This window comes from Coregonus clupeaformis, chromosome 33, assembly GCF_020615455.1.
Source record: "Coregonus clupeaformis isolate EN_2021a chromosome 33, ASM2061545v1, whole genome shotgun sequence".
Classification (NCBI taxonomy): Eukaryota; Metazoa; Chordata; class Actinopteri; order Salmoniformes; family Salmonidae; genus Coregonus; species Coregonus clupeaformis.
Genome location: NC_059224.1, coordinates 22,268,897 through 22,282,195, shown reverse-complemented (window position 1 = coordinate 22,282,195; position 13,299 = coordinate 22,268,897). Strand labels below are relative to the sequence as shown.

General features: G+C 41.3%; 2 protein-coding genes across 3 annotated transcripts; one reads left to right on the top strand and one right to left on the bottom strand.

Moving 5' to 3' along the window:
• Window positions 1-1,921: 1,921 nt before the first annotated feature.
• si:dkey-126g1.9 (uncharacterized protein C1orf115 homolog) lies at window positions 1,922-6,247 on the bottom strand. Its single transcript, XM_041861123.1, has 2 exons — window positions 5,770-6,247; window positions 1,922-2,240 (listed from the first exon to the last, which is right to left on the bottom strand). Exons 1-2 carry the CDS (start codon window positions 6,088-6,090, stop codon window positions 2,103-2,105), a joined length of 459 nt encoding a protein of 152 aa, XP_041717057.1. The 5' UTR covers window positions 6,091-6,247; the 3' UTR covers window positions 1,922-2,102.
• Window positions 6,248-6,659: 412 nt separating this feature from the next.
• Window positions 6,660-13,268, top strand: LOC121548794 (cytochrome P450 2K6). Of its 2 annotated transcripts, XM_041860368.2 has the most exons (10): window positions 6,660-6,742; window positions 7,327-7,640; window positions 10,134-10,296; window positions 10,601-10,750; window positions 10,935-11,095; window positions 11,328-11,501; window positions 11,709-11,850; window positions 12,094-12,278; window positions 12,482-12,623; window positions 12,832-13,268. In XM_041860368.2, exons 2-10 carry the CDS (start codon window positions 7,449-7,451, stop codon window positions 13,026-13,028), a joined length of 1,506 nt encoding a protein of 501 aa, XP_041716302.2. In that variant the 5' UTR covers window positions 6,660-6,742; window positions 7,327-7,448; the 3' UTR covers window positions 13,029-13,268. The 2 variants fall into 2 exon arrangements, with proteins under 2 accessions (XP_041716302.2, XP_041716303.2); XM_041860369.2 differs by lacking the exons at window positions 6,660-6,742; window positions 7,327-7,640 and adding an exon at window positions 8,001-8,017.
• The last annotated feature ends 31 nt before the right edge of the window (window positions 13,269-13,299 follow it).

The following is a 13,299-nucleotide window of genomic DNA, read 5'->3' as shown; positions in this document are numbered from 1 at the left end:
GTAAATCCACTGGGGTTGTGCCATGCCCCTGCTTCCGTTGGCTGGCTGGGACAAAAGACCGACCGTCCCCAATGTGCAGGAAGAGGCCCTCAAGCCTTGATTCAGTTTCCTTTCCTGTTTTGGTTCCCCTCTCCACCCCGACCCCGCTAAGTCTTTCCTGTCTCTATCTAAATCCCTTTGTTAACAAGCTCCTGTCCGGTCCTGATTCACTTAATCTGACGCCATAGAGCAAACACATATTCTGTTTGTGCCGCACAATTGTCCTTTTCTCTTTAACAGGCTTTACACAAGGTGATGGTTGCATGTTACAGAAATTCTTTGAGTTGAAAAAGGCACAACGTATATTTGAGAAAATAATTCATAATTGTGGAGTAAGTAACTGTGAAATTATGTAATTAAAGAGTTTACAAATATACAAAATATCCCATTAATTTCAATGTTGACTGAAAAGTCATTATAAAAGTATAAAACGTCTGACATACTGTACCAGTCAAAGGTTTGGACACACCTACTCATTCAAGGGTTTTTCTTTATTTTTACTATTTTCTACATTGTAGAATAATAGTGAAGACATCAAAACCATGTAGTAACCAAAAAAGTGTTAAACAAATCAAAATATATTTTATATTTGAGATTCTTCAAACAGCCACCCTTTGCCTTGATGACAGCTTTGCACACTCTTGGCATTCTCTCAACCAGCTTCACCTGTAATGCTTTTCCAACAGTCTTGAAGGAATTCCCACACATGCTTAGCACTTGTTGGCTGCTTTTCCTTCACTCTGCCGTCCGACTCATCCCAAACCATCTCAATTGGGTTGAGGTCGGGGGATTGTGGAGGCCAGGTCATCTGATGCAGCACTCCATCACTCTCCTTCTTGGTAAAATAGCCCTTACACAGCCTGGAGGTGTGTTGGGTCATTGTCCTGTTACAAATGAAGTCCCATTAAGCCCGAACCAGATGGGATGGCGTATCGCTGCAGAATGCTGTGGTAGCCATGCTGGTTAAGTTAAGTGAAATAAATCACAGACAGAGTCACCAGCAAAGCACCTCCACACCATAACACCTCCTTCTCCATGCTTTACGGTGGGAAGTATTCATGCACAAAGACACGGCGGTTTGAATCAAAAATCTCAAATTTGGACTCCAGACCAAAGGACACATTTCCACTGGTCTAAAGTCCATTGCTTGTGTTTCTTGGCCCAAGCAGGTCTCTTCTTATTATTGGTGTCCTTTAGTAGTGGTTTCTTTGCAGCAATTCGACCATGGAGGCCTGATTCACGTAGTCTCCTCTGAACAGTTGATGTTGAGGTGTCTGTTACTTGAACTCTGTGAAGCATTTATTTGGGCTGCAATTTCTGAGGCTGGTAACTCTAATGAATTTTTCCTCTGCAGCAGAGGTAACTCTGGGTCTTCCATTCCTGTGGTGGTCCTCATGAGAGCCAGTTTCATCATAGCACTTGATGGTTTTTGCGACTGCACTTGAAGAAACGTTCAAAGTTCTTGACATTTTCCGTATTGACTGACCTTCATGTCTTAAAGTAATGATGGACTGTCGTTTCTCTTTGCTTATTTGAGCTGTTCTTGCCATAATATGGACTTGGTATTTTACCAAATAGGGCTATTTTGATTTGTTTAACACTTATTTGGTTACTACATGATTCCATGTGTTATTTCATAATTTTGATGTCTTCACTGTTATTCTACAATGTAAAAAATAGTAAAAATAAAGAAAAACCCTTGAATGAGTAGGTGTGTCCAAACTTTTGATGGTAGTGTAGATATATTTCCTAATCATATCAACCTTCTGTCACATAAATGTAATTACAAATGCATCAATGTGCTTCCTACAAAGTTCCTATTAAGTAACTATAAAAAATATATACAATTTATGACATCTTATATACATGCAAAACCTTGCAATAAGAATCAAAGTATTTTTATCAGTATTCTACAACAGGATATTTAAATTCTATAATTTCATAATGTAGAGATATCTCTCAATTGAGGGTTTTCAGTGCTGGTTTATGTTGAGGCCCTTGGGGCCACAGCGTTAGAGTCAGTGAACATTAAGAAGGATTACAGATCAATGTGATTGGTCCTCTCAGCCCCTGTCCCTGCCCGCATGGAACTCTGGGACGAGGGTAGCAGCGGCAGTGAGTGGGGTGGAATAGCCTGCTGCCATACTGTGAAGACCAAGCATCAAACACTTCCAGCTGTAGCGAAGGGCCTTGCCGACATTCTGAAAGACAGAGGACACACACAGAGAGCAAAGTCAATAAACTGATTATCAATTAACAACCATCATCAGCAATACAAACCTAATCATCATTAAATGACTCATCCTATCTGCAGATGGAACATTCAGTAGGCTGCTGTAAGTGTGAGGATGATTTTACAACTCATCAACAGATCTTGAGGACAGAACTAGGTCAAGAATAAGGGATTACATTTTTAAACACATCCTCAGACCGAAATAGGTAGAACCAATCTTCTCCATACTCAGACAATGGTTGCCCAGCACAGCAGAGGGAAATCACTGCGTCCTTTTTACTCGTCTAACTAAAATAAGCAGTGATCCCTGTGTTGAACAATAGGGTTCCATGTTTAGTGTTCAGGAAAGGGCTGGCCTGTGTCTGAACTGGCTGCATCAGGGGATGTTCAAAAATACCAAAACGTTTCCCAACCTGTAGTCTTAAAATGTATCACTATCAAGGCCGCAAATAAAACTTCCAAACACCCCTGTCACCTGCGGACAGTAGCAACTGAGGGAGAGACTGTAGCATTGATATTAGATGGTTATGTTTACAGTGAATTCATGGAGGCATGTAGCAGCAATGTGATTTTTAACATGATTCGATTATCTTGGTATTTATAGAAGACAATCACACTTTTATGGGTTACTTGTTTCCAAGAAGGTGTCTTACACTCAGGCCTCCTCACATTTTACTACCTAGATCCAACATGATTTAAAGCCCAGTCAATAAAACCATAACTTACTTTATCTTTATGGCTATTCATAGACATTTTTACAGGTAGTGTCCATACATATATATATACAGTAAATAAGGAAGCTTGACAGCAATCAATATAACAGTTATAATATCTTTATACACAACACACACCACAGCATGTGAGTGGGTTGTAAAATAAGAACTTTCTAAACAAAGCCAAGACAGATAAGGAAGAAATGACATGTGACTAAATGCCATCAATCAGTTGGAAGGACCATAACAAACCCCAAACAAAGTACAGGAATAACCAAATGTACGGTTATTATTGTCACTTACTGCACCATAATAACCCTCCATTTAGTTATTTCTGTGCTTTGTATGGGGTTTGTTATGGTCCTTCCAACTGATGGCATTTAGTCAGCCCTACATTTGGTTATTATTACTGTACTTTGCATGGGGTATGTTATTATTATTAATAGCCAACAGGCTACCCATATCCATGACCCTTCCAAATGAAGTTGATAATCCCTCACCACAATGACAGAGAATCCATTCAGAACCAGGTGAGGTGGATGAGGGTTCAATGACTCTTTGGCGGCGTTTGCCGCAACATTCGTTGCCAATCTCTAATGCTTATCCTATAGTGACACATCACAGAGGCTTGAGCGGGGAAACTACCATGAAGCTTTAGGGATCTAGCTGGATCAGATTTAGTAAATCAATGAGGCTTAGTCTGGGCTTCGTAATTGACCAGTGAATGTCTGAGCCCCCCGGACAGTTGGGCCACCAAGCCCATGGGATAGATATTGCAAGATAGACAACCCCACGAGAGTGTTGACCTGCTCACCTTGGAGAGACTATGCTGCCACACATTTTAATTCACAGGCAATAAAGATAAAACACAGGTAAAAAACCTAGGTGTTATTTTAGATTCTGAACTAAATTTCGAATCACACATTAAGAATGTGGCCAAATTAGCTTTTTACCACCTTAGGAACATTGCCAAGGTGCGGCCGTTTCTCTCTCAGGCTAATACAGGCTTGACTATTGTAATGTTCTCCTGTCTGGTCTTAACAAGAAAGCCATTGGTCAACTGCAAAACATACAGAATGCTGCAGCACGGGTACTGACCAAGACCAGATGGAGAGCACATATTACACCGGTTTTAAGGTCTCTGCACTGGCTGCCTGTGAGTTTTAGAATACATTTTAAGATTCTTCTATTGGTTTTTTAATCAATCCATGATTGTGCACCCCAATACATGTCAGACATGCTTTTAAGTTCTGTACCCAGTAGGTCCCTCAGGTCCTGTGACACTGGCCTTTTAACTATCCCAAAGCCTAGGACTAAGAGGCATGGAGAGACAGCCTTTAGTTATTATGCCCCCAGCCTCTGGAATAACCTGCTAGAGAACCTGAGGGGGGCTGAAACTGTGGACATATTTAAAAGAGAACTTAAACACATCTTTTTAGCTTTGCTTTTCCTCAGGGTGCTTTTTAGTTGTTCAGTTTGTGTCATTCTTTTGTTTTTTATCTTATGTTTGTTGTGTAGTAAATATTTCAGCTTTTATTTTCATAGTTTTTTTGTTTTATTTTTCCTGTAAAGCACATTGCGTTGCATTCCATGTCTGAAATGTGCTGTATAAATAAAGCTTGATTTGATTTGATTTAGAACCTACTACAGCCACAACAACAACAGTGAAACCGCAAACACTATTCATATGGAAATGGTTTTAAGAGCTATATTCTTCATTTCTAAAGATAGTGGACAAGAGTGCTATGATCTAAGTTGTTTTACTTGAGTTTCTTGACAGGAAAGATTAGACTTCTGCCTTGATACCTTTTTTTTTCAAAGAACTGCACCATGACTGTCTTTTATGTTTTATGTTATGGTTTAGATATTCCCCTTTGACCCCAAACACACTGTATCTAGGACAGTGGAACAGACAAACACAGGGAGAGGTCTTAAAACAATCTAAATCTGGAGAGAAGCCAAGCAAATGGATTGTGGCAAGATAGGAAGATACAATCAGTCACTGTTGATATATTTATTACATCATTCAACTTGTACTTCATATTGTGTCACATTTTAACACAATACAGGTGGTTTAACAGTAACACAATCAGTGTTGAAATCAAACAGTAAGAAACAAAGTGTTAATGTGAGGTGCTGATTAGAAAACCCAGCAATCTGAGAAAAGTCAATCACAATAGATTGGTTCATAATACCGATTTCTTTCATGAAAAGCCTCTATATTGTAGTCCTATTTCACAATGATCTTTCAGTTCTATGGTTTGTGATTCTTATTATTGATTTTACATCATTCAGTCATATGATGAATATCAGGTAATTTGATGCAAGTTTGATGGATTGATGCCTTATCGTGATAATTGTATTTTTTACATTTTTTTGTATCACGATAATGAGATTGATTATGATATTGCCTTGAACTTACCCATATTATCTGCAACTATTACATACTGTGTGGGAAATTAAGGGATACAGTGCAGGGAATTCTCGAGTTGAAAGTATCTGAAAATGTAACATTGATTTTATTGTCTTTTTTCTATTGACAATAGAAACATGTTATGATTATGAACAACTGAAGGTTGTTATAACAGTGTAATTATAACAAAACTGAATACATTTGACTTTCAAAGGTTAAGTGCATCATAATGGTTAGTTAATAATTAATAAGCATTGAAAAAAACGGTGGTTCAAGTTAATCATTGAAAGGGGGGAAAACAAGGCTTATTCTTTATAAACATAACAGCACAGAAAGATAGATGCAGCAGTAACGTTTTTCACAAATACTACCTTCTTGACTTTCTTGTATTTTTGTTTCTTCTTGTTTTTCTTTTCTTCTTTCGCTCTTTGCCTTCCTTCATCCTCTTCGACTAGGGGCTCGTACCTCTCCGGTAAAAAGGCGAAATGGATCTCACTGGCGCACTTCTCTTTCTTTCTCCCCCCATCCTCTACCTGGGGTCTGGGGGTATCATTTGGTGCAGTGGTCTCATGACGGTCCGACCGGTCCGAACAGTCTACCTGCCGGTGATACCTAGATACTCTCTCCGCTTGCCTCTCACCTAAGGACTCAGTATGATCAAATAACCTCAATACGAGAGATTTGGGCTTCATTGTTGTCTCTCAGGTGGTAGTTGGCGTTGTTCTTTGTTGCAGTCGTGGTAGAATTAAATCTGCCACTTGCTGCAATGTTGTCAACAGAAGTTATGTGCTTGAATGGGCGTGCATTCCATTGGACTGCTGGCACGCTGCCCTTAAAGATGTAGTCAGACTGGTTTGTGCGGGAAGTTGTGTTGCACACACAGATTATTTGTCTTTAGCCTGCTAATTCATTGCAACAGAACCGCAGATTTATCTGCAATATAGGCCTAAATTGTGTTAAAAAGCAGTACCCATAGCCATAGTGAAATGAGACATGAATATAACGGGCCCATAATGAAGGAAATGGGCCTCTGAGGTCCCTGCCTGCCCTGCTACAACGCAATGCCGCCCTCTATCGGGCGCTTGTAGAAGTAGGTTCAGGTGCATTTCTAGACACTGATCCACAGTCAGTTTGCGTTTTAATGACAAGAGGTGAAATGTTGTAGAAATATGACCCCAGTGTTAAAGCAATGATCTAGATTTTATTAAAGCCTGGTTGACGCGTAACCCACGTGACTACACAGTGGGCTGGACATCGAGAGCTGGCGTCATCTCTAGAAAAAGTGAACTCAAGCCTCAGGAGCAAGGACAGCGCAGAGGCCACATCAATACTCATTTCATTCAGGTAGGATATTTATTATTGCAGATTGCTTTAATTATTAGGCCTTGTAGTTTAAAAAAAAGATATGATCGATGTTTTCTATTGCAGAATTAACATGGGAAAGAACATGTCAGACAAATAAAAGTAGTGTAGTTCTTTCATGGAGGGTGTTTTTTTTTTTATGAATGTACCAATAGTCAGTTCAAGAGAATTACGTGAACGATTTATGCAAGTAATCAAGTCCACATTAACAGTGAGAGCTCATAAACAAAATAAATCAGTGCTTACATTATTATATATTTTTCTACAGCAGTATCAGATGTGGGTATTATGCCTATTTTCATTTACAGATGTGGCAAAAATAAATCTTTTCTGGATTTGATCTGTAACACACAATTAATATAAACACAAACATCATAACTTTAAATAAAGATTCTCAAAGTTTGTATTTTATGCGCTGTGTAAATTCCTAAAAAGCAGTCCTTATTCTACATGAGAGGGACTTCAAGGGCTCAATCGATCATGACTTACTTCCAAATACTGTCCATAGAGAGAAACTTTTACCCTGGCCAGTATTTTAATGCAGTCTCTTCTTTATGTTTTTGCAGGAGCTTTCAAAAGAACGACGGATACAGTAGCATTCCTGAATGACTATGACCCAAGGCCTCTAACAATATTTATTTCACAGACATTTTAAATTTAGTCCGAAAAAAACGATTCAAAACAAAATATGTCTGTTCTGGACTTATTTTCACTAAGTGGCACGTCCGTTCTGTTTATTACGCTGAATTTAATCATCCTCCTTTTCATCATTAATCAAAACAAAAACCCTAAGAACTTTCCTCCAGGCCCCAGAGGTCTACCGCTGGTGGGGAACATCTTCAACCTGGACCTGAAGAGACCCTACCAGACCTTGATGGAGGTAAGAACCCCTCTATAAAGACCCTGCCAGACCTTGATGGAGGTAAGAATCCCTCTATAAAGACCCTATCAGACCTTGATGGAGGTAAGAACCCCTCTATAAAGACCCTATCAGACCTAGATGGAGGTAAGAACCCCTCTATAAAGACCCTGTCAACCATGATGGAGGTAAGAACCCCTCTATAAAGACCCTACCAGACCTTGATGGAGGTAAGAACCCCTCTATAAAGACCCTACCAGACCTTGATGGAGGTAAGAACCCCTCTATAAAGACCCTATCAGACCTAGATGGAGGTAAGAACCCCTCTATAAAGACCCTACCAGACCTTGATGGAGGTAAGAACCCCTCTATAAAGACCCTACCAGACCTTGATGGAGGTAAGAACCCCTCTATAAAGACCCTACCAGACCTAGATGGAGGTAAGAACCCCTCTGGAAAAAAAACCTATATTATTGCCTCTGTTCACCCTGTTTGACATGACAACGGCTATAGTATACAGTGGGGGGAAAAGTATTTAGTCAGCCACCAATTGTGCAAGTTCTCCCACTTAAAAAGATGAGAGAGGCCTGTAATTTTCATCATAGGTACACGTCAACTATGACAGACAAATTGAGAATTTTTTTCTCCAGAAAATCACATTGTAGGATTTATTATGAATTTATTTGCAAATTATGGTGGAAAATAAGTATTTGGTCACCTACAAACAAGCAAGATTTCTGCCTCTCACAGACCTGTAACTTCTTCTTTAAGAGGCTCCTCTGTCCTCCACTTGTTACCTGTATTAATGGCACCTGTTTGAACTTGTTATCAGTATCAAAGACACCTGTCCACAACCTCAAACAGTCACACTCCAAACTCCACTATGGCCAAGACCAAAGAGCTGTCAAAGGACACGAGAAACAAAATTGTAGACCTGCACCAGGCTGGGAAGACTGAATCTGCAATAGGTAAGCAGCTTGGTTTGAAGAAATCAACTGTGGGAGCAATTATTAGGAAATGGAAGACATACAAGACCACTGATAATCTCCCTCGATCTGGGGCTCCACGCAAGATCTCACCCGTGGGGGTCAAAATGAACACAAGAACGGTGAGCAAAAATCCCAGAACCACACGGGGGACCTAGTGAATGACCTGCAGAGAGCTGGGACCAAAGTAACAAAGCCTACCATCAGTAACACACTACGCCGCCAGGGACTCAAATCCTGCAGTGCCAGACGTGTCCCCCTGCTTAAGCCAGTACATGTCCAGGCCCGTCTGAAGTTTGCTAGAGTGCATTTGGATGATCCAGAAGAGGATTGGGAGAATGTCATATGGTCAGATGAAACCAAAATAGAACTTTTTGGTAAAAACTCAACTCGTCGTGTTTGGAGGACAAAGAATGCTGAGTTGCATCCAAAGAACACCATACCTACTGTGAAGCATGGGGGTGGAAACATCATGCTTTGGGGCTGTTTTTCTGCAAAGGGACCAGGACGACTGATCCGTGTAAAGGAAAGAATGAATGGGGCCATGTATCGTGAGATTTTGAGTGAAAACCTCCTTCCATCAGCAAGGGCATTGAAGATGAAACGTGGCTGGGTCTTTCAGCATGACAATGATCCCAAACACACCGCCCGGGCAACGAAGGAGTGGCTTCGTAAGAAGCATTTCAAGGTCCTGGAGTGGCCTAGCCAGTCTCCAGATCTCAATCCCATAGAAAATCTTTGGAGGGAGTTGAAAGTCCGTGTTGCCCAGCGACAGCCCCAAAACATCACAGCTCTAGAGGAGATCTGCATGGAGGAATGGGCCAAAATACCAGCAACAGTGTGTGAAAACCTTGTGAAGACTTACAGAAAACGTTTGACCTGTGTCATTGCCAACAAAGGGTATATAACAAAGTATTGAGAAACTTTTGTTATTGACCAAATACTTATTTTCCACCATAATTTGCAAATAAATTCATAAAAAATCCTACAATGTGATTTTCTGGAGAAAAAAAATCTCATTTTGTCTGTCATAGTTGACGTGTACCTATGATGAAAATTACAGGCCTCTCTCATCTTTTTAAGTGGGAGAACTTGCACAATTGGTGGCTGACTAAAAACTTTTTTTCCCCACTGTAGGTGTTGGCTATACAGCACAAACTGATCTGGAACCCAGCTATGCTTTTTCTGCTTCTTTATCGGAACAATTTAGCCCAGGTGCTTTGCTTGAACTCTCAGAGTTCTTGACCACTTCATATCTATCCACCACTTTATTTACTCTCCACTACTCCCCTCACTAAATTCCTGTTTAGGCAATCCCGAATGCAGCAGCTTACTAACTGTTAGTTTGTCTCTAAGGATGTACAAAATCTCCATGTAACTGGTGCTTGTTGGAACATATTGTTGTTGCTTGCATGCCTCGAAGATGAGTTTGTTACACTTTAACAATGAAAGTAGGACAAAAAAGAAACAATTATTATATATCTCATTCCCATGTTCCCTCTCACTTAACCCCCCCTCTTCTCCCCAGATGAAGGACAAGTTTGGCCCAGTGTTCAGTATTCAGATGGGCTTGCGTAAGATGGTGGTGCTGTGTGGCTATGAGATGGTGAAGGAGGCCTTGGTCACTCAGGCTGATCAATTTGCAGAGCGGCCAGACATCCCACTATTCAAACAGATCACCAGAGGAAACGGTACAGGCCAACCCTGACTGACCAAAATATCTTTAATAGATCAAGAACCACATTATCCGTCTTGATTCTAGGCCCAAGCATGTTTTTATGTCAACCGTTCAGTGTTCAAAATGGCAGTTTACAGTCACAGGCAATATTTTTTATCTTAATGCAGTGGCATGGCATTTTAAGGGGATAATTGCGGGGTAAAATCCATCCCACAGCAAACCTACAGGTCCACATAAATAAGCAAAGGAATACTTTATTCCTTATAATAGCAGAGAATCTGTGATATTCTGACAATGTATCCTCTCCGTCAAAACAGGAATCATATTCGGCCATGGGGACTCCTGGAGGACCATCCGGAGGTTCACTCTGACGGTGCTCAGGGATTTGGGAATGGGAAAGAGGAACATCGAGGAGAAAATCATTGAAGAGTCAGAAAACCTTGTAAAAAGCTTTGCAGCTCATAACGGTGAGGCCATATTGGATCTGATGATAAAACACCTACAAATACATAGATTATTCAACAGCCATACAAAATGCTACACATAGAACATGATTTTTTAAAAACTCTTCAGCAGATCATTGAATGAATTAACTTTGATTTTATTGACATTAATTAATGTGTTTTTATGAAACTATTGTGACTGAGCCAGGTGACGGCTTCCAGACCACCATTCCCCTGAACGCAGCAGCGTCCAACATCATCGTCTCTCTGATCATGGGCCACAGGATGGAGTATGATGACCCCATCTTTATAAAGCTCTTGGAAATGAACTACGAAAGCTTCAGGCTGGCCAGTGGGCCGTTCATTCAGGTATGATACTACATGACTGTATTTGGGATATTTGTTTGGGATATTTCTAAAAAAAAATTAATAACCTAAATCTATATTTAATTTACCTCTGATCACCGTTCCCTTCCGTAGAGGTATTAAAATGCTGGATACACATTGTCATTGTAACATTGACAGAGTGAGTTGACAAGTAAAAAACTGTAAAGTGAATTTCTCACATATAAACATGGAACCCCCATGCTTGATTCTCCAGCTGTACAACATGTACCCGGTGATCCACCCGCTGCCAGGGCCTCACCACAGAGTGCTGGCGTACCAGGACAACCTGAAGGCCTTTTTCAGGAAGAGTTTCATCCAGCACAGACAGATCCTGGACGAGAATGACTCCCGTAGCTACATTGACGCCTTCCTCAACAAGCAGCAGGAGGTGAGCCCAGGGGTCAATGTCAGTCACACCAACTATGGATCAAAATGCCTTTTTGGCTTTGAGGGGGATAGAGATGTGCTACAGATTTGCCTAAAATTGATTTGAAATTACCGCTCCCACCATACAGTATCACTCACTTCCTAATGGTCCCATGTTTTGTCCTATACCTAATGCCTGTCCTCAACTTGTCTAAAATATATCCATTAGGAAAAGGATAATCCCTCTTCCCACTTCCATGAGTGGAACCTCCTGTGTTCCGTCACCAACATGTTTGTGGCTGGGACGGACACCACCTCCAGCACCCTGGCCTGGGCCTTAGTCATCATGATCAAGTATCCTGATATACAGAGTGAGTGAAACCACGTCATGTCGCTAGCCATTTTGGATCAATGTGAAATATAAGTTAAAAGTAATAGGCTACCACAAAGCTACCACCTCATTCCACGGCATAAAAGTGTAATATGAAACAAACGTACAAACTGGAATTGACTAACAACAGATGTTTCAAATAGAGAATGTGCATAAAAATGCAGAAAGAGGTGAAATCTCACAAGTCTTCCTTATACTCGGTCTACTTCCTATGTCCTCTCAGGTAAGGTCCATGAGGAGATAGACAAGGTGATTGGTGGTTCTACGCTAAGGATCCAGCACAGGCAGATGATGCCCTTCACCGACGCTGTGATCCATGAGACCCAGAGGTTTGCTGACATCCTGCCCATGGACCTGCCCCACGAGACCACAGCCGACGTCAGCCTCAATGGCTTCTTCATACCTAAGGCAGGCCCACTCATAACTAACTAGGAGACACTAACTAACTTGCACCTTTAGTGAATCAAAAATAACCAGACAGTTAAGCAATACAGTTGTGGCAAAGCTAAAGATACTACCTGTCCCCAATATGGCACCAAACAGCCTTCCATGACAATGGCACATTCAAATTGTGTGTGTGTGTGTGTGTGTGTGTGTGTGTGTGTGTGTAGGGGACCTACATTATCCCACTGCTTAGGTCAGTGCACCGCGATAAGGCTCACTGGGAGAAGCCAGACGACTTTTACCCTCACCACTTTCTCACCGTCGACGAGAAGTTTGTCAAGAGGGAGGCCTTCATGCCCTTCTCCGCAGGTAACAGGACACACCGAGCCAGGCTGTGAACGTACGACTAATCATTGTCTTAACAGACACCATCCTTATGTTCACCAGTTGTAGTAATTCAATAGTGTCCATGCCAATAGCTTAGGATTGCATTGTGTACTACTAGTAGAATTGTCACAAGCAAAAGTGAGTTTTTACTCACTCATCCTCCAATTCCTCCACCCATCTCTCTTCCCAGGCCGTAGAGTGTGTGTAGGCGAGACTCTGGCCCGCATGGAGCTCTTCCTCTTCTACACCTCCCTCATGCAGCGTTTTTCCTTCCATCCCCCCATCGGGATGACTGCTGACGACGTGGACCTCTCCACCTGCGGGGGCCTGGGCCTCGCCCCCCCCCCCATCAAAGTACGGGCCCTGCCTCGTTGCCATGACACCTAGGGAATTACCACCCCCTTCCCCTCCCCCAACAGCCTTGTATTTCACTTGTCCTGTCAAATTCTGATTTTCCATTGTAAAGGGCAGTTATCACTTTGAGATGTCAGTAATCAGTAGGACACCTCATCTGCCTTGAATCTAAAATGCTCAGGACTAACAGTTAAAAATATAACTGTACAAAACTGATTTTGTAACTGTACTGACAATTATAGTCAAGCAATGGATATAAATGTATCAAACTTATCAAGACAATGACAAGATCATTTCGAAACCT